Here is a 21,933-nt window from a genome sequence, read left to right on the forward strand (position 1 = left end):
AATGTTACATTAAAAAAATTTGTAAAGAATCATATTGCACCTTTTTGGGCTCAAGCAATCCTCCTGCCTTGGCCTCCTGGGTTTACAGGCAAATGCCACCATGCCTGGTTTAAAATTACAATATTTATGAATTGCATGGTAGAATTAAAGGATGCAGAGATGACCAAAATCCAAAATAATCTTTGCCCACCTGGAACTTGTTTTTTTTTTTTTTTTTTTTGAGACAGGGTCTTGCCCTGTCGCCCAGGCTGGAGTGCAGTGGCACGATCTCAGTTCATTGCAATCTCTGCCTCCTGGGTTCAAGCAGTTCTCCTCTTGGCCTCCTGAGTAGCTGGGATCACAGGCGTGTGCCACAATGCCCAGCTACTTTTTGTATTTTTAGTAGACACAAGGTTTCACCATGTTGGCCAATCTGGTCTCAAACTCCTGAGCTCAAGTGATCCACCCGCCTTGGCCTCCCAGAGTGCTGGGGTTATAGGCGTGAGCCACCGCGCCAGGCCTGTTTTTTGATTTTTTTTATTAGGCCATTTTAAGGACTTTACCACCTGGAGCTTGTAACCTAATAGGACTGTGAAACATACACTGGTAGCATCCTGGCACCAGCGCTGGGGTGAGTGTCACAGGAGAGGAGCCAAGTGCAGTGAGAGTAGAAGGACTCAAAGAGAAGAGATTACATCTGGTTGAGTGAAACAGTAAACGTCACCAGAAGACACTGGAAGATGCAGGCTAGAGAGCGCTACACTTTACATACAACGCCACAGTATAGAGATATTAATAGCATGGAGTCACTTCAGGTAACTATAAGTAATTTAAAAATATCTGAATAACTGCTTCTTTGTTGTCTGTGGAGTGCTACACAATGCTTCGGGCTCAACGTCAAGCAATACAGAAAAGAAGCCCAGTTCATTTGCAACCTCAGATGACTTATGAAATTTAGACACCATCTGAAGACCACGACCCATACAATCAAAGTGACTTCATGGAAGAGGAGTAACTGCAGAACCCTGTGAAAACAGATTGTTAAGGCTAATAATGAAAAGAACTGGATTGTTACAGGAACTTCAAACTGATCAACGGACACGACGCCTCAACACGCATTTTCCAAAGATCTCCGCTGATAATTCTCTTCGGTTAATCTAATTAATTTCATTTGATTTAATTCATTTGAGTGTTGTCCTCAGTCCTGCACTCAAAACAGGTTTTTATTATATGGAAATCTTCCTAGCTTGTCACCTAAAAAATCCGCATTCTGTGGAAAGGACTATATAATTTTTCAAGAGATTCTTTGCAATTTTTACCTATGCTTGTTTATGACCTAGTTAGAGAAGACATCATACGGCATTATTCAGGTAATAAAATACAGAGAAAAAAGAGCCATTGGCATTTCTAAATAACGTTCCTGTGTTTTCTACTGTAAGTATAGGAAAGTAGGTGTTCGCAGATGCAGAGAAGGGGCAGCTCCAAGGCCTCGGAGGAAACTTTTGATTTTATAAATAACTTGATGGTGGAAGGCAAACGCCATCCCGGTTCCCAAGCAGGCTCCACGCAGCCTCCATGGCCGAGTCCATCTCCTCGCCGTCCTCTTCCCTCCTCCCGGCCGACTTCCAGCCGGTGCGGGAGTAGGGGCGCGCCCGGCCCTCCTCGCGCTGCGCCGCCCGCGCCGACGTGGCGGAGCGCACAGGTCGGCCGGGTCAGGTGGTTGGGTGACGCCCCGGGAAAGCGCTCCCGGCCGAGGGCGGGCGGCGCCGCCGCGCCCGACGCCTCTGGGGGTGGGGACTTCGCGGGAGTCGCCGGCGGAGGCAAGGAGGAGCTCTGCGCGGCGCGGCGCGGCGGGCGATCCGAGCTGGGACTGGCTGCAGGCGGCGGGGGTGCAGAGGACGCGAGGCGGCGGGCTGGAGACATGGACCGCGGTGAGCAAGGTGAGGGCGCGGACCCCGCAGGCTTGGGCTCGGGCTTGGGCTTGGCGCCGGGCTGCGCGCGGCCCGGCGCCCGAGCAGGTGCCGAGCCTCCTGGGCCGGCGCCGCAAGTTGCATCTCCCGGATCTGGATCTGGCATCCTGGGGCCCTGGAAGGAGCGGCTCTGGCGGGGGCAGATGGGGCTGCGTGTGTGAGTGAGTGTGAGTGTGCATGTGCTGAGTGTGAGTGTGCGTGTGTGGGGGAGAGGGAGGGAAGGTTCTGGGAGGTGGCGAAGGGGCTAGCGTCAGGGGCTGGCGGCAGTGATGCGCTTTGGGTGGAAAACCGCGTGAAGGGAGCACGGCACAGCCGGCTCTTGTAAGTGACTGGAACCAGGAACAGAGGAGAGTGGGTCGTTCTGGTCCCTCCAGGTGGGAAACCCCTCTCTCCCTCATAAATTAAGACTTTGCGCCTTCTTCTACGTTCAGGTGGTTAGGATTTTTGGTGGCGTTTGAGCCCATGGAGGGTTTGGAAGGCAGATATTTATCATACTAGGAACCCCCAAATTGTGGAGTGGTGTCCGTGGGTTTGAGGGAAGAGAGCTTTTCGTAGGAAGGGTGAATTCCCACAACACAAAACCTTCAGTCTAATTTACCATAGCGTTGGGTGCACTTGTTTCTGAAAACAACTCAAGTGAAATTGCCCCCAAATAGAGCAGTAATAGGGCATGGTTTTCAGATTTAAATATTGTTTCATCCTAGAGATCTCTGCTGATCATAAGCCACTGACTGTACGCAGATGTGTGTGGCACGATTTTAAAAAGATACATAAATGCTGAAGAAAGAAAACAAGGTAGGTAATCTTGGGAAGTGAGGACAGGAATCACTCCTGTTTTGAGCCCTGACACAAGTTTTCATGTATTGCTTATTTTCCTCCAGTATGTGCCGTCATGTGTGCATTTTTATGTAAATCAAACCATATTCCAAATATACTATCTTGTACTTTATTTTTTTGAGACTCCGTTTTTTTTTTTTGAGTCTCCCCCTGTGGCCCACGCTGGAGTGCAGTGGCGCGATCTCGGCTCACTGCAACCTCCGCCTCCTGGGTTCAAGCGATTCTCCTGCCTCAACCTTCCAAGTAGCTGGGATTACAGACATGCGCCACCACAGCCCGGCTAATTTTATATTTTTAGTAGAAACGGAGGTTTCTCCATGTTGGCCAGGCTGGTCTCGAAGTCCTGACCTCAGGTGATCCACCCACCTCGCCCTCCCAACGTGCTGGGATTACAGGTGTGAGCCACTGGGCCAAGCCTGTACTTTACTTTCAATTACTTGTAAGATAGAATCTTTGGAGTCTTTCAACGCTTTCCTCGCTCCCCTTCAGATTAATTTCACACTTAACACAAGTGCTTATAGACATTATAATAAGCTTTATATGTATTATCTATGTGTATACATACATTATACAGGTAATGTATAATGTATATATACACATACACATTATTATCTAAATTTTAAGCTTCTTGAGGTTAGAAACATATTTCATCTTTGTCCTTAGTTGGGTAACATGATGACTTGCACATAGCAGACATGCAAATGTTTGAGTCAGAAAGCTTGTCACATGTCTTGTATATATTGTTAGCCGGCTTAGAGGCCACCATGTAAGTCAGCATTATGTCTGTCTGGCTTTCAATGGGGGCGACACAGGACGGGGGAGACATGATGACAAACGTGTCCACTGGTGTTTGTATACTAATCTGTTACTAATCTGTTTTACACTGTCATTTAACATAATGATGTTTTTAGAATAACTGGTACTTGTCAAAGTAAATTAAATGGCTGTGTTTTACTTACGTGAGTGGAGTAACTAGTTTTAATGGTGTTTGTGTTCTAGCTTGGGTGGTAAGAATGACAGTCATTGGTAGCACTGCAGTATTCCAACTTGGTAATACATTTTGTGTAGTTTTTATAGGACTAGTTTAAGTGTCTCATTCTAAGACATATTTTTTTTCATATCTTTAGCTTGTAAGATGAGTCTTTTCCTGTCTATATTTTCCCCATATTTTCTTTGGTTGGGGTGGAGGACTCTGCTCAGAATGAAGGCACTGCTTTGGGAGGGTCAGTTCATTTACTCCCAAGCTTTGCTGTGTTAGAACGTGGCCAAGGCTGGGTGGGGTGGCTTATGCCTGTAATCCCAGCACTTTGGGAAACTGAGGCAGGCAGATCACTTGAGGCCAGGAGTTTGACACCAGCCTGGCCAAAAAGGTGGAACCCTGTCTCTACTAAAAATACAAAAATTAGCTGGGCGTGGTGGCACTGGCCTGTAGTCCCAGCTATTCAGGAGGCTGAGGTGGGAGAATCACTTGAACCCAGGAGGCAGAGGTTGCAGTGGGCCTGGATCAAACCACTGCACTCCAGCCTGGGCGACAGAGCGAGACTCTGTCTCAAAAACAAAACAAAACAAAACAAAACAAAAAACAAACCCACCTAGCCATTCCTTACTTTGCTTCCATCTGCCTACCTGCCTTTTCATCTTTATGTTACCAGTGCACACAGTAGGTGCTCAGAAATGTGTGTTGACTGCCTAAGATGAGCGAGCAGGCCCCAGCCATGGTAACCTCTGTGTCCCTCCAAATCCGTCTCTTGTTTCCTGCTTTCTCTTGTTCTGTTTTCCCTCTGTATTCTCAAGAAGCAGAACTTAGCCAGAGAAAGTTGCTGATAAGGCGGTGCCGGGCTTGGAGGGTAAGTTTACATGGAAGATATTTGAACTAGTAGGGTGGACTCAGCCTTAAATGAATCTGGAGCAAGACTCCTGCCTTAAACTGGAAAAGGCAGAACCTGGGATTTTAAACCTGATGTTCACTAGCAAACTGTGTTGGCTGAAATAAGGTTTATCATACTCTGTGATTATCTCCTGAATTGTGATTTTTGGCAACATATTTAAAACCAAAGCAGAAAATTTTAGGATTTGTTGAACTTTTAATAGTTTGTAATGTACATGGAGTTTTCTTACATTTGTCCCTCAAAAAATCCCTAATGAAACTCTAGATGCAAAATTAAATGCCCTCCCTCTTGTCTTATGTGCATTTATCTCTTGAAATTGCCTCTTTCAACCTTCTTATGTGAAGCTATCAAAAAATCTGTTCTTGCTACTGATTGTACTTAACAGAGCTGTAAAGTTTTAAAATAAACACAGAGTTTTCCTTATGTTTTCAACCATGAGTATTCTAATACTCTGTAGTATCAGGCCCAGATTCTGCTGTTTTTCTACTTTCTCTCATACCTAGGACTTGAATACAATACTCTGCTTATAGTGAGAGTTCAGTGAACATCAAATGATTTAAAATACGTTAAATTTCATAATGCCTCTCGAGAGTTTCCAAGCATTAAGCTCAGTGCAGCACATTTACTGTGTAGTGTTTCCTACTTTGACAGAGCAGTGCTGCTAACTAGAGCATACATTGTGTAGAAAACCCTCCTGACTACTTTTTATGGAGCTGAATAAATATGCATACTTGAGTGCTCTCATGTTAGTCATAACCTTTAGTTTAGCACTATTATATAGAAGTGACAGTCATCTAGCCCACTACACATTATACTAGTTTGAATTTAAAAAAAAACAAAAAAACTTCATAATTTCAAGGGGAAGAGGAGTGGTTCCTGGGGCCAAAAAACTAGGGAGAGAGGAAAGGCTTCAAAAAAAAGAATTACACAATAATATGTCACTATCATTTTAACATTGTAATTGTGCCGTAGAAATAACAGAAAAGTGGGGTATCATTTATTTAAAAGTAAATCAAATGTAGAGAATAATGGATAACAATTTTGAGGGTCTACTCGCAAGTCTCTGGGCGTGACCCACCCAGGCTGTTAATTTATTTGGTCAACAGTTTCTCGATTTCCATATGGTGCTGATGTCTTTGTTAGCTCTTCTTCACTTCCTGCATTTATTTTTATGTGGCAGCCTGCCTAGTCCCTAGGGGAAAAGCTGAGTGGTAGGAGGGGTTGTGATCTTTTAGCAAGATTTCAAAACAGAATAATGTATGCATGTAATAAAAACAAATACACTCACTTACAGTGCAAAACCAAACAGAACACCCAAATCCCTGGAACTTCCTTTTTTTTTTTTTTTTTGAGACGGAGTCTCACTCTGTCGCCCAGGCTGGAGTGCAGTGGCCGGATCTCGGCTCACTGCAAGCTCCGCCTCCCGGGTTCACGCCATTCTCCTGCCTCAGCCTCCCGAGTAGCTGGGACTACAGGCGCCCGCCACCTCGCCCGGCTAGTTTTTTGTATTTTTTTAGTAGAGACGGGGTTTCACCGTGTTAGCCAGGATGGTCTCCATCTCCTGACCTCGTGATCCACCCGTCTCGGCCTCCCAAAGTGCTGGAATTACAGGCTTGAGCCACCGCGCCCGGCCAATCCCTGGAACTTCTGTGCTACTGAGTCTTTTGTTGTAGGCTAAGATTATTTTCCTTTTGGGGTTAATTATTTCTGCTTTAATTATTGACTGTTGTGAAATCTCTCTTCTGAGACATTCCCAAATTTTATTTAAACTAGTGGGTACCAGCTGTACTGAAACCGTAATTGTAGCCATGTATTTTTATTAGAAAAATGTTTCCAACAGATTAAGGAATTTTAATATTTAGTGGAAGTTTTAAAAAAGTTAGAATGTAAAAATGCCTTTTGGAACCTAAGAATAGTTGTCTATTTTAGAAAAATCAGAAATATTGATGGAGAAAAAGAAAATTACCCATAATCCTGTGCTGAGAACGAGAAATCGTAGTTAGCATATTAATTTATACCTGCTCATGTATCTATGCTTTAAACAAATCACAATTTTTTTTTTTTTTTGACTGAGGCTTGCTCTGTCGCCCAGCCTGGAGTGCAGTGGCGTGATCTTGGCTCACTGCAACCTCTGCTTCCTGGGTTCAAGCATTTCTCCTGTTTCAGCCTCCCAAGTAGCTGGGACTACAGGCGCATGCCACGACACCCAGCTAATTTTTTTGTAGTTTTAGTAGAGATGGGGTTTCCTCATATTGGTCAGGCTGGTTTCAAATTCCTGACCTCAGGTGATCTGCCCTCATTGGCCTCCCAAAGTGCTGGGATTACAGGTGTGAGCCACTGCGCCTGGCCAACAAATCACAACTTTCTTACCGAATATTGCATTTTATAACTTGCCCTTTAAAAAAAACCCTAAGTGTATTAAAAAAATACACTTTAACAACCAGACATGGTGGCTCATGCCTGTAATCCCAGCACTTTGGGAGGCCGAGGCGGGCGGATCACCTGAGGTTGGGAGTTTGAGATCAGCCTGACCAACATGGAGAAACCCCGTCTCTACTAAAAATACAAAATTAGCCAGACGTGGTGGCGTATTGCATGCCTGTAATCCTGGCTACTAGGGAGGCTGAGGTAGGAGAATCGCTTGAACCCAGGAGGCGGAGATTGCGGTGAGCCAAGATCATGCCATTGCACTCCAATCTGGGCAACAAGAGCGAAACTCTGTCTCAAAAAAAAAAAAAAAAAAAAAAAAAAAAAAAATACACATAATACAAAATTCAAAAGGAGTAAAAGTTTGTAAATTAGTAATAAATCTCCCTCCCATTTCTGTCTCCCAGGACATTTCTCTTGGGTAACAACCATTTTCTACCATTTTCTTCTCTATCCATTCAGAGATTCTGTGTATGTATGTATGCATACACATGTATAAAGCATATGTATAAAGCATTGATAGGTATTTGAGTGTGTGATAGAAACTAGCACATAAATTGTTTAGCACCTTTCTTCACTTAAATATGGTATAGGTTTTAGAAATCATTCAACATAAGGTTATATAGTACAGCTCCAATTTTTTTTTTTTTTTTTTTTTAAATTGAGTCTCTCTCTGTTGTTCAGGCTGGAGTGCAATGGCACCAGTTTGGCTCACTGCAACCTCCACCTCCTGGGTTCAAGTGATTCTCCTGCCTCAGCCATCTGAGTAACTGTGACTACAGGCATGCACCCCCATACCATAATTTTTCTATTTTTGTAGAGGTGGGGTTTCATCATGTTGTCCAGGCTGATCTTGAACTCCTGGCCTCAAGTAATCCATCTGCCACAGCCTCCCAAAGTGTCTGGATTACAGATGCGAGCTATTGCGCCTGGCCTAGAGCAGCTCCATTTTTAATGGCCATTTGTATGTATGTATTTATAGATGTAACATTTTATATCCTGTTATAGATAATTAACTTTTTCCCTGTTGACGGACATTTACATTTTGCCTTGTAGGGGAGGAAAAATTTCTCCCTACCCTTTTAGGGTTTCTGGTGAGGCCTAGGAATTAAACCAACATGAGATAGATTAACAGGAGAAAAGCATGCAAATTTTATTTAGTGCTTTTTAGATATTACACACCTTTTACCCTCACAAGAGGAATGAAGACTCAAGGAAGTGGCTTGGCCTGATTGATTATATACTAGGTCAAAAAAAGAGTGGCAGTTGTGGAAAAGTAACTAGGAAGGTAAGGTTTAGTTTAGTAAGGTTTCTTCATGCAGATTTCTTTGGGCTTGGATTTCCTGTGATAAGAATGTTTCTTTCCTCCTCACAGAGGGAGGGCATCTTTCATACGGGAGCTTCATCTTCTGCTTTCAGGAAAAAGAGAAGAGGTTTGCGTGGCCTTCTTACACCTGCTGTTTTTCAAGTGCCTTTAGCCCAAAATAATCAGCATGTTAAAGTGGAATGTTTTGGGATGTCGTGTTCTGAACTCCTTTACTCTTATATTTTGCTGTTAAAACAAAGCTGCAGCAAATGTATGTGTATGCAAGTCATTCCACAAAAATGCCAGTGTGTCTGTAGGAAGAATTCTTAGAAGAATGTGGCTGTTCAATTTTGATAGTGCCAAATTCTGCTCCATAGAAGTGGTGCCAGTTATACTTCCACCAGCATGTGTAAGCGTTTTCTTTCCCATGCCTTGTGGCCAGGATGTTGCCACACTTTTCCATTGTTGCTTGCCTTATAGGGGACAAATGATTTCTCAGTATATGTTTACGTCTTTTGATCTGTTTACAATCTACATTGCATTTTCTGTGAAATATCTGTCCATATCTTTTGCCAGTTTTTCTATTGTGTTTTATAGAATGTAGCCCCTGTTTATGAGATGAATTAATTTTTTTTGGTAGCTTTCCATTCCTTTTTTGACTTTATAGTGATTTTTTTTTTTTAACCAAGAAGAAATACTAATAGCTTTTTTTTTTTTTTTTTTTTTTTTTTTTTTTTTTTGAGACAGTATCTCCTTCTGCCACCCAGGCTGGAGTGCTGGAGTGCTGGAGTGCCGTGGCATGATCTCTGCTCACTGCAACCTCTGCCTCCCAGGCTCGAGCAGTTCTCCTCATTCAGCCTCCCAAGTAGCTGGGATTACAGGTGCGTGCCAGCATGCCTGGCTAATTTTTGTATTTTTTAGTAGAGATGGGGTTTTGCCATGTTGGCCAGGCTGGTCTTGAACTCCTGGCCTCAAGTGATCCACCTGCCTTGGCCTCCCAAATTGCTGGGATTGCAGGAGTGGGCCACCATGCCCAGTCTAACTAATAGCTCTTTTCATTTATGGATTCTAGCTTTTGAATCATTTTTAGAATTGCCTTCCTCACTTTGAGTTTATGTTGTTATGGTTTTATTTTTTACGTTTAAATCTTTCCTCAATCTGGAGTTTGTTTTGATAATAAGATGTGAGGTATAAATCTTAACACCTCCACCTCCAATTGGCCACCCGAATGCCTAACACCATTAATTGACTCATGGCTTCTTCCTCTATTGATTTGAAATACCACTGTTGTCATGTACTAAGTGCTTACATTCTTTTCTTTTCTCTTTATGTGTATGTTCATTGCCAGCAGCTAAACCTAGTTTGTTATCATAAAATGTAAAAATGTCTGGAAGGGCTAGTTTGCTTTGATTACTCTATTTTTTTTTTCTGTCAGTTTTTTTTTTCTAGGTATTCTTGCCAGACTTTATTTCCAAATGAACATTAGAATCAACTTATCCAGGTGAAAATTCAACAAAAATCATGCTGGCAGATCTTTTTCTCCTTCTCTCTCCTCTCCACTTTCCCCTTTCTGTCTGTCTGTCTGTCTCTCTTTCTCTCTCTCTCTTAGTTAGAATTTGGTCTGTTTCTTTATTCAATACCCCAATATATGTTCATTTGGGTTATACTGTATATACTACACATACAGTTTTGTTTTGGATATTATTTGATAATAAGAATTTTACCACATCATTAAAAAAAGTTTCCCCAAACTATAAGTTTTGATGATTGCACTCTTCCACTATTCAAATGTTTATTTAACTCTTTCTTTCCTGGAGTAAGGTTACATTCCATTTTAGCTATGATACTGCTTTAAGAGAAATTGTTTTAAGATAAATTTCCATAGACAGGTCAAAGGATGTGAATATATTTAAGCCTTTTGATGCCTGTTACTGAATCTCATTCTGGAAAACGTAACTATCATTGCCCTTTTTTTCTCGTGGTAAAAAATACATAACAAAATTTACCATTTTAATCATTTTTAAATGTACAGTACAATAGTGTTAACTATGTGTACCTCTTTGTGCAACAGATCTCTGAAACTTTTTCATTTTTCAAAATGGAAACTCTGTACCCATTGAACAACAGCTTCCCGACTTCCCCATTCCTCCATCCCCTACCCCTGGTAACAATCATAGAAACTATGATTTTATGAGTTTGACCACTTTAGATACCTCATATAAGTGGAATCATGCTTATTTTACTTAGCATAATATCGGTGCTCATGTATATGTAGCATGTGACCCAATTTCCTTCTTAAGGCTGAATAATATTCTATTGTATATATGTACTACGTTTTCTTTATTATGTATCTGTCAATGGAAAGTAAGGTTGCTTCCACATCTTGGCAATTGTGAATAATGCTGTAATGAACATGAGTGTGCAAATATCTCTTTGAGAGCCTGTGTTCACTTCTTTTAGATATATACCCAGAGATGGGATTGCTGGATCATATGGTAATTCTGTTTTAATTTTTTCGGAACCTCCATACTGTTTTCCATCATGGCTTTACCAATTTGCGTGTGCACCAACAGTGCACAAGGATTCCAGTTTCTCTCCATCTTTGCCAACACTTGTTATTTCCCTTTTTTGGTTTTGTTTTGTTTTGTTGTGTTGTGTTGTGTTTTGAGACACAGTCTCATTCTGTCACCCAGGCTGGAGTGCAGTGGCTCAATCATAGCTTACCATAACCTTGAACTCCTGGGCTCAAGTGATCCTCCTGCCTCAGACTCCCAAAGTGCTGGACTTACAGGTGTTGAGCCACTATGCAAGACTGTTTTGCCTGTTTTTGATAAGATTAGTTGTTGAGTTATAGGACTTTTATATATATATATGTTCTGGATGTTAACCCTTTATTGGATATTTGGTTTGCAGATCTTTTATTACATAAATTGCCTTTTTTGTCTTTTTTTTCTTTTCTCTTTTTAAGAGGCAGGGTCTTTCTCTGTTGTCAAGGCTGGAGCGCAGTGATGCAATTCTAGCTCACTGTAGCCTTGAACTCCTGGGCTCAAGGAGTCCTTCTGCTTCAGTTTCTCTAGTCATTTCCTTAAAATAAAATTACAGAGCTTATAGGCTTCAATTTATCTGTTTCCTAGAGAGGTTATAGATGTTATTAGCCATTTGTATTTCCCTCTTGAGATTGTTACTTATCTACTTTTTACAATCGGGATCTTAATGTGTCTTGCCTTCTCATTGTTCTCTGCCACCTTCCCTCCGTGGCAAATATTTACTTTTTCTATTTTGCTTATCATTTTGGTTATGGTGGATCTTTTAATGTTATTTTTATTAACAAAATACAGTATTAGGAGCAAATATTTTCCAGGTGACATTTTGGGGGTAATTTGCATGGCTTTGTGTGGCTTTCGGTACTTCCTTCTTTGTATCTTTTCTCTTTAGACACTTGTAATTGGTACTAAAAATAGTGATTTCAGACAGGCTATTAATTTACATGCCTTGGCTCATAAGCATGGTGAGTGTGTTTCATGTTACAGCTATACACATGTAAATGTCAGTTTTAAAAATTATTTAAGGCCGGGCTCAGTGGCTCACGCTTGTAATCCCAGCACTTTGGGAGGCTGAGGTGGTCGGATCACTTGAGGTCAGGAGTTTGAGACCAGCCTGGCCAAGATAGCAAAACCCCATCTCTACAAAAAATATAAAATTAGCTGGGCATAGTGGCGCACGTCTGTAGTCCCAGCTACTCAAGAGGCTGAGGCAGCAGAATCGCTTGAACCCGGGAGGTGGAGGTTGCGGTGAGCTGAGATCGCACCGCTGCACTCCAGCCTGGGTGACGGAGCAAGACTCTGTCTTAAAAAAAAAAAATAAATATATATATATATATATATATATAAAAAATGTGTTCTTGATAAAGTTTTGGATTGGGAACTTATTAACAGGATGAAATTTCACCCATTGTATCCTTAGTTTATTTGGAGGCATTGTGGTGTGGAAAAGGAGCTTATGGTCCAATCAGGAGGGTTTAAGAAATAAAGATGGTAGTTTATCCAACCCACTAGAATCTGTACTTGGCTAGAAATAGTGTCACTAGGACACGAGACTGCCTTACATTGTATTCCCAGCATGCAGTTCAAGTATGTAGTAGGTACTCCATATTTCTCATATTGCACATATATCAATCAAAGACTTCTAGCATTAATAGAGTCAGATGGGTTTGGATAGAAAAGACTAAGAATTAGAGAAGGAACATGGTTTGGCAGGGAGATAGGAATATGTTCTAAATACGCTTATAGTCTTACATAGAATCACTGAAAATCTGATCTGTAAATAGAAGCAACATTGGTACTTTGCTCCTGAGGTGTGTATGTAGGTATGTATGTATGTATGTATCATGTATGTATGTAGGTAGAAGAGACAGTGTTGGTTAAATTTTTTTCTTGAAAGGATATTGGTTGTAGTGCTCAATAAATACTTAAACACGTTTTCAATACTGTTCTATTGAAGTTAGTTATTTACCTCTTTTATTTATTTATTTATTTTTTTGAGACAGAGTCTTACTCTCTTGCCCAGACTGGAGTGCAGTGGTGTGATCTAGGCTCACTGCAACATCTGCCTCCAGGGCTCAAGTGGTTCTTGTGCGTCAGCCTCCCAAGTAGCTGGGACTACAGGCGTGTGCCACCATGCCTGGCTTTTTAAAAATATTTTTAGTAGAGGTGGAGTTTTGACATGTTGCCCAGGCTGGTCTCGAACTCCTGAGCTCAGTCAATCCACCTGCCTTGGTCTCCCAAAGTGCTAGAATTACAGGCGTGAGCCACCGGCCGTGCCCAGCCAGTTATTTACTTCTAATGTGTTTTGAGCCTAGGAGACATGATGGTCTCAGCACATTTTAGTAGTAGTTTTTAAAAAACACATTTGAGAAGGGCAAGGAGTATGTTCACAGTAGTGGAAAGTGCTTGCTACTAGTAAACCAGAACAAAAATTCTGTAAAGAGGGAAAAATGCAAACATTTTGCCTGCGTGAGACATTTAGCAAAGGGATGATCAGTCTTCCATTTCAGTATGGAAGTTGGAATATTCCGTGAGGAAGTTGGAATATTCTGTATGGAATATTATTTTATTGGAACCCAGAATGATAATGATGACGATGATACCACACGGCCTTTCAGAACTCTTACTAATTTTCTACATATTATCTCATTTCAGTCTTTCAATGCTGCAGGGAGGTAGGACTGGTACATTTTCATTTTATATAGGAGGAAACATAATCTGAATGGTCACGACTTCCCCAGATGTACTCTGCTGGATGTTGAGAGCCCTACAAAAGCTTCATCCCAAATCTGTTGTCTCTAAGAGAATAATCTGGAGTCCAAGAAAAATTTACACTGCATTTTTTTTGTTGTTGTTGTTGAGATCGGGTCTTGCTCTTGTCTCCCAGGCTGGGGTTGCAGTGGTGCAGTCATGGCTCACTGCAGCCCTGACCTCATGGGCTCAAGCAATTTTCCGACCTAAGCCTCCTGAATAGCTGGGACTACAGGCGCACACCACCATGCCTGGCTAATTTTTTTATTGTTTGTAAAGGCAAGATCTTACTATGTTGCCCAGACTGGTCTTGAACCCCTGGGCTCAAGTGATCCTCCTCCCTTGGCCTACCAAAGTGCTGGGATTATAGGTGTGAGCCACTGCCTGGCCTAAACCACATTTTCTAATAAGTTTATAGGGCTAGGAACATCTCATACTTTTTAAAGAAATGTTTTCTTTCCAAATAATTGAAACAAAATTGGAATCTGAAGTGACAGAGCTTCAGCTTTGCATTACAATTATTTAAGTTTTCCAGCTGGGGTTTTACTGGGTCATTTTTAGTAATACAACTACTGTGGTTACCAGCAACAACATTTATTGTTTTCTATATGCCAGGTTCTGTCTAAATGCTTTTCATGTTTCATTTTTGAAAAATTTCACAACATACCCTGTGAGCAGGTGCTAATAGTATCCCTGCATTACAAATGAAACAGGGCATGAAGGGACAGAGTAATAACTTTTTCAGGGGCACACAGCTTGGCACAGACAGATCTGGGATTTTGATCTGTGATGTCTGGCTAGAGAGTACATGTCCTTACTCAGCCTATACCTATACTACATAAAAGTTGCAGACAATCTTCCTTTTCCTTGCAAAGGTGTTGTTCAAAAGCACAGTACAGCTGTGGTAGGAGCCATGGAAAGGAGCACCAAGCAGTGTATCTATATCAGAGTCTGGCCTGTGTCTGATCTTAGGCATCAGAATTAATTGTAAGTTAGTTCAGAATACTGAACCTGAAGTCGTATCAAGGTTCAAAATTGGGCTTCATCATTTTCTGGTTGTGAGACACTGGGTAAGTCACTAAACTTCTCTGAGGCTGGTATCTCACATATGCGTGAAAATTAGGTACAATCTGTTACTAGTACTGGTGCTCAATAGATACTGATTTTTGAAACTGAATATTAGAGATTTCTGTAAAATGCTAACTCAGTGGTTCCCAGTTTAAATGAAACATTTTATTTCTTTAGAGACAAGTGAGATATTGGACGTAGTGCTAAATAAGTACTTCATAAACACATTTTCGATGCTCTTCTATTGAAGTTAGTTATTTCCTTCTTTTTTTTGTTTTTTTTTTTTGAGACAGAGTTTCACTCTGTTGCCCAGCCTGGAGTGCAGTGGTGCGATCTAGGCTCTGAGCCTGCTCTCAGGCCATTCTGGAGAAACAAACATACAACTAGGCTGCTGTAGTAGAGTGGATGTTGTGAGAGGTTTATAACCCTGGCCGAGGAGGAAGTGAGCAGCCCTGGCTGGGGTCTTCAGAAAAGAATTCCTAAAGTCCAAATTCCTGACCTTTGAACTTGGACTTGAAAGCTGCTATTGACTGAATGTTTGCATCTCCCCCACCCCCATTATCCACCACTCCAGCAGTGGTAGATAATGCTGAAAGATTTGGGTTCCAGGGATGGGGCTTGGGGGTGGAGTTGAGGAGAATTGGGGTGGGGTTGAAAAGGAGTGGGGTGGGGTGGAGGAGAATGGGAGGGCCAGTACAATGGATTCCAGGCCTGTGGGAAGAGGGGAATGGTAAAGGGAAGGCAACCGGAAAGGGAGACTGCTCTTTGAAGAAGTCATGGGTGTTTTAAAGGGAAATTTGGATTAAGTGATGGGAATTTGCTTGGCTATTCCCAAGCAGATATTCCCAAGCAAATAGACTATAGATATTAAATTTGACTGTTGTTTTTAGTTCCTCAGTAGAGAGGATGAGTAGTTTGGCATTTGTGTGTGTTTGTAAAATGAGAGCAGAAACCAGAGGCAAGGGAGAATAACTGGATTTGCTATGCCTGTGGATGCCACTGGTTTTAGTTAAGATGCTTTTAATGCAAAATGTATTTTAATAGTGATATCGTAGAGTTTGACCTTCAGGAAGCTCAAGTCTGTAAGCAATAATTCACTTTAATGTGTAAGAGCCTTGCAGAGAATAAGAACATATTAAATATTTGCAAAATGAAAGTATTATACTTTCTCTGGGTGGTATTATAGCCAGAAAAGCAGTTTAGTCTAGAGGTAACATTTGAGTGAAATTGTAGTAACGCTGTGATTTTAGAATTTTAACCAGTGATTTCTAAGGGCCAACCTGAAGTTGTGAGTGCTTGTTTTCATCATGGGGTATCTTGACTATGGGACTGATTTGTGCAGCTTCTGGATTTGTTAACTATTCTCACTCAGGTTCTCTTGAGAAATGATTTACATTCTAGAACAGCAGTTCCTCGACCTGAGAGTCGGTCAGTGCTTTTCTTCAGGTCATTGTTGAGGGGGAAACCTATTGGCCAAGCCTGCCTCTCCTGGTGACTTTATAGTGGATTGACACTGCTGATTGTGTCAGGGATTCAGTGAAAATCCTGACTGATGGTGAAGAGGACATGGCACATTTCTCTTGGTTTAGGGTTCTATTTTTCCCAGCATTACCATCCTTTCCCAAACCTATTTCCTTTTGTTTTTTAGCCTTCAAGAGGGGCCTCTGGTTCCAGGAGCCTGATCTTCTGCTTGGTTGGGCTCTGGCTGGTGGGGCTGTGGTCACTGCAGATGACATTCTCTTGACTGGATTATTAAGTTCATGATGATGACTATAGATATTAAATTTGAAAAGTAGTGAAGTCTGATGAAGCAACCAGCTTTTCAAAGGCACTTAGTGAATTCCCTCCAATCCAAAGTGGAGCAGGAACCTCAAATCACTGGTTAGACTTGGTATTATTAAATAATCAGCTCCATTTTGGCAAAGGGCAATCTCCCTTTCCAGTTGCCTTCCCTTTACGATTCCCCTCTTCCTGCAGGCCTGGAATCCATTGTACCAGCCCTCCCATTCTCCTCCACCCCACCCCACTCCTCTTCAACCCAACCCCAATTCTCTTCTACTCTACCCCAATCCACGGAGCCCAAATCTCTCAGCATTATCCACTACTGCTCCTTATCACCAAATCCCGTATCTACTCTTCCCTCTCAATCTACTTGGCATCCCCACAGCCTTTGAAAGTCCAGCACTCCATTTCTTAATTCATACCTTCCTTTCCCCCCTGAGATGTTCACATTCCATGCTCATTTCTCCATGTTTCTCCTATTCTTTTTCCTGGGCCATCTAAACAGCTTAATAGCTTCAAGTATCACATGTCCTCAGGTCTCCTAAACCTTGATATCCTGCCCAACTCTTTCTCTCAGAAATCCATATGTCACTCCTGAATCTACCCACATCGACATCCCACAAGGACTTGGTGATGGTTTTAAAACATGTTTAACATCGTTGATACAAAACTGATTCCCCTCTCCTTGTTATGGGCTGGCCTTTTCTTTTTTTTTTTTTTTTTTTTACTCCTCTGTCACCCAGCCCCGATCTCGGCTCAAAGCTCCGCCTCCCGGGTTCAGCCTGAGTATTACAGGCGCCCACAACCGCCCCGGCTAATTTTTTGTATTTTTAGTAGAGACTCACCGTGGTCTCGATCTCCTGACCTTGTGATCCGCCCCCCGCCTCGGCCTCCCAAAGTGCTGGGATTAATATGGGCTGGCCTTTTCTATTTGTATTTCTAACTAATACAATGAGATGGAAGTGACACCATGTGACTTCTAAAGCTAGACCATAAAAAGCCACACAGCTTGTGCATGCCTCTCTTGGAACTGCTGCCTTAAGAACCCTGAGCTAACATGTAAGAAGCCTAGGCACCCTGAGGCTGCATGCTGGAGGCCAGCACGGAGGCAGGTGCCAGGAAACCTCAGTTGCTAGGTCTTCCTGGTGTCAGTAGCCCCTCATGTGAGTGGGTGCACCTTCAGATGCCCCCGGCCTCAGTCTTCAAGTCCCCCCAGCTGAGGCTGAGTGGAGCAGAGAATAGCTGTTCCCACCAAGCCATGCCCAAACTGCAGTGCTGTGACTGTAATAAATGCTGTTGTTTAAAACCACTAAGTTCTGGGGTGGCTTGTTATGTAGCATTGGATAACTGGAGCAGACCTTAAACATGATGTACCCCCCCAAACAAATGCATCATCTCCATCCCTTCATCTGCTCTTCTTTCTATATTTTCTTTTCTTTCTTTCTTTTTTTTTTGAGACGGAGTTTTGCTCTTGTAGTCCAGGCCGGAGTGCAATGGCACGATCTTGGCTTACCACAACCTCCGCCTCCTGGGTTCAAGCTATTCTCCTGCCTCAGCCTTTCTAGTCACTGGGATTACAGGCATGTGCCACCATGCCTGGCTAAGTTTGTATTTTTAGTAGAGATAGAGTTTCTCCATGTTGGTCAGGCTGGTCTCGAACTCCCGACCTCAAGTGATCTGCTCGCCTCGGCCTCTCAAAGTGCTGAGATTACAGGCATGAGCCACCACGCCTGGCCCTTTCCATATTTTTTATCTCAAACTTCTCCATTCAATCTGAGATTTTCTGTACTCTTCCTTTTCCTCAGATGCCTTGAGTCCCCCTCCACTGCTCAACATCTGACTATTCCAACCTGAGCCTTGCAGATATGCAGCACCCAGACCCCGTGATAACCACTACGTGGTTTGAGGTTTCATAAATGCCTTTTTGCCCTCTCATACATCTGCATTCTTGCACATGCTGAATCTTCTTTGTAAATTTCTTTCCTTACCATTCTCTTTATTCTCTCACCACTTCAAATCACTGGAATAGGGAGGCCCAAGGAGAGGGAGAGAGATGGAGGAACGGCCAGTCAGTGGAGCAGTCAGAACACACACAACATTTATTGATTACATTTGCTGTTTTATACAAGTATGGTTTACGGCGCACCAAAACAATTACAGTAGTAACATCAGGCCTGGAGCAGTTGTTTATGCCTGTAATCCCAGCTACTTGGGAGGCTGAGGCAGGAGGATCGCTTGGGCCAGGAAGTGGAGGTGTCAGTGAGCGGAGACTCTACCACTGCACTCCAGCCTGGGTGACAGAGCGAAACCCTGTCTCAAAAAAACAAAAAGCAAACAAAAAAACCCAACCAACCAACCAAAACAACCCCCCAAAACAATTACAATAGTAGCCTCAAAGGTTTCTCATCACAGATCATCATATACTAATTTATGTATGATTTATGTCTTGTATTACATTTTGTTCTGCAGGAATAATAGAAAAAAAACCCCTGAAATGGATTCCCTACTTTGTTTATTAGTTAATTTCATTGCTACTTCAAAGCTAATTTAGGGTTTTTTTTGTTTTTTTTTTTGGTGTGTATGTCATGATTCAAAACACAGAAGAAACATTTTGAATTATTAATTGAGAATTTAAAAAATCATACTTCATTAGTTCAGCTATTTGGGTTTCTCTGTATGAATTTTGGGCCTAGGAGAAACATATAGAAGCCGCAGCAACTTTCCTTTTTCTTGATTCAAAGGTGTCATAATTTAAAAACTTATTAGAAGATGAAGAGGACATTTGATTTTTCATTCTCACTTAAAGGGAGAGGGAAGTAAGCGGTGAGTCAATTGAAGTTCAAATCTGGTGCCATGCCAGGACATAGAGCTCTGTCATATTGTCACGTCCACCTTGGGCGTTGCGCACATTGGTCACCAGCGAGGGTTCGACTCCTGAGAGCCTCACCTGTGTCTAGAGCTTGCGGAGGCTGCGGGCTGGGCCTGCCTCTTCCACAGGAGTCCTGGGAGCCCTCCTGATACTCCCCATGGGGGACGACAGGGCCCCTTGCTTCTCTGTCTCTCTTGCTTTTCCTGACCAAGTTGCCTGCCCACCCAGTCACCCTTTAGCTTTTGATGATAATGTTATTTTTTAGAATTTTAAAGGTGTGTTCATTTTCCCACCAACACTCCTATTTCATAGCCTTATTTTGTGCAGTGAACAAAAGAAGATGTGATTGTGTCCTTCACAGTGGGGCAGGTTCTGCTCATCCTTTTTGTAGAGGTTGGAAAAGGTGAGTGAAAGGATGCAGAGGGAGAGATGGGGATGGTTTGGGCCTTTCTGCTATTGAAGAGTTTGAAATTTTTAGTTCTTTTCAACCAGTTCTATGTGGAAAGAAAGGTATTTTATTTGCTAGTGATACTAACATTGAAGGAGTGTTTCCTAGGGCCTGGGTCCCGCCAAACATCTATGGGCAGCAAATGCCCTGTTTGTCCCTCACATCAGCCCTGGGCAGATGTATTTTCTCTTTTCCTGTTTTACTGATGAGGGAGCTCAAAGTTTAGGGAGATTAAGGAACTCCCCAAGATCATAGAGTTTATCGCCAATGTTTTACTGCCTCTCCATAGTATAGAGAAATCTTACCTTAAATGAATTGGTTACAGATGTAAATTTGCCAAAATGGAGGTGATTTATTTAATAATACCAAGTCTCAAATGTTGGGGTTTTTAGCTTTGAATTATTGAGTTAACGTCTAGTAGAATGTTATGATGCCAGTGTAGCCAAAAAAGAAAAGAGAAAAAGTCTTGCTGTTGTTGATTTTTAAAAGCGCCTGGGACCTAAGAGGGCAGAAGGCAATGATGAGATGTGGAAAGTGCCAGAAAGGAAGCATTCTGCTCACCCCTGTCCAGCCTTCTTGAGGGATCATTGCTTCCTTTGAGGAAATAGTTTTTCCTACCAAGGCACGACACTCTGCTTATTCCAAGGGAAGCCAATGGACAGCCCACCGTGCAGGCCCCATGTCTCGGAAGCATCTGTCATGCCATTAACCTCCTTCAGTTCCTGGAACATTGCAGTCAAAACAGCTGTACTTAATGTAGTTCGAATTTTCCTATGCTTGAAGTAATTCTTTACCATTTTTTGCGTCAGTTGTACATAACCTTAGTGGAGACACCTGTGAAAGCATAGAAGTAAGACATTTCTTTGTAATAAAATCCTAGTAACCTCAGCACTCTCCTCCCATATTTGTTAGTGCCTAAGAGTCTTCTTTAATATACATATAAATTCTGGGTCAAATGTGCTATCAGAAACTTAGACACATTCTAATGAAGGTAATTACTAATTTTATTCACAAATGTTTTCGTGTACGCTCCCTTTCTCCCCTCCCCTGCACACACCCCATCAAGTTGATATTCAGGTTCTTAATCACAAGCATTTACTTGCCACATAGGCTGTCTTTGGCAGGCCTATCAGTTTCCTCAATTTGAAGGAAACCTGAGACCTGCTTGTGCCTGACATCTTTTTTTTTTTTTTTTTTGAGACGGAGTCTCACACTTTCACCCAGGCTAGAGTGAAGTGGCACAATCTTGGCTACTACAACATCTGCCCCCCCAGATTCAAGCGATTCTCTTGCCTCAGCCTCCCAAGTAGCTGGGATTACAGGCTTGTGCCACCACGCCCTGCTAATTTTTGTATTTTTAGTAGAGACGGGGTTTCACTGTGTTGACCAGGCTGGGTCTTGAACTCCTGACCTCAGGTGATCTACCTGCCTCGGCCTCCCAAAGTGCTAGGATTACTACAGGCGTGAGCCACTGCTGCTGGCCACCTGACATCTTTCATGTGAGAGATCTTTAGAGCTAGACGCACCAGTTACTCTTTTGGATATTAAATGGTAGTGGGTGTTTTTTTTGTTGTTGGGAATAAGTGTTGAGGAGGAAGGAAGTTTTCACCACAGCATTTCACACCTCCTTTGGTGCTGCCGTTCCAGTTTGCTTCTGCCCATGTGATTCTGTTGGTTACTATCAAGGGTTGGCCTGGCTTCTTCATCCTCCTGCTGAGGAGATGGCTGGCCTCTCTCCCCGGTCAGCTCTCTGCCTCTGGGTAGGAAAAGGTATTCAAGATTCACCTCTTGCTCTTGGGATAGGGGGCATGAAAGGCAGGTCTGATCTTCTCCCTTTCTCGAGCTGTTATTGGCTATTTAGAAAAGTCTGTTCTAGAAGGTGCGACTGAAGCCTGGGTGTTACCTTTCTAGCGTTTCAGTATTCTATTTTTGAACTGATAGAGAGGTGCAGGGCTCTTGTTTATATTGAAAGCTGCTTACCAGGAAGTACTTGGGTCTCTTCTGACAAAAATCAGCATAAGTGCAATTAACATCTATTGTCTTGCTTTTAACTTAATTTGCTTT

The 21,933-nt window shown here is 42.4% G+C and overlaps 1 protein-coding gene across 2 annotated transcripts in view; it reads left to right on the forward strand.

The window, feature by feature from the left end:
- Nucleotides 1-1,667: 1,667 nt before the first annotated feature.
- The window catches only part of TPD52 (tumor protein D52), a 136,542-nt gene continuing 116,276 nt past the window's right edge, over nucleotides 1,668-21,933 (forward strand). The window contains exon 1 of one of the 2 annotated variants that reach the window (XM_050802239.1): nucleotides 1,668-1,919. In XM_050802239.1, coding sequence (XP_050658196.1) covers nucleotides 1,901-1,919 — 19 coding nt within the window. In that variant the 5' untranslated portion in view covers nucleotides 1,668-1,900. Of the gene's footprint in view, nucleotides 1,920-9,192; nucleotides 9,290-21,933 lie in introns of those variants that run through there. The other variant, XM_050802238.1, reaches the window with a different exon arrangement.

Source organism: Macaca thibetana, chromosome 8 (assembly GCF_024542745.1).
Source record: "Macaca thibetana thibetana isolate TM-01 chromosome 8, ASM2454274v1, whole genome shotgun sequence".
Lineage (NCBI taxonomy): Eukaryota > Metazoa > Chordata > Mammalia > Primates > Cercopithecidae > Macaca > Macaca thibetana.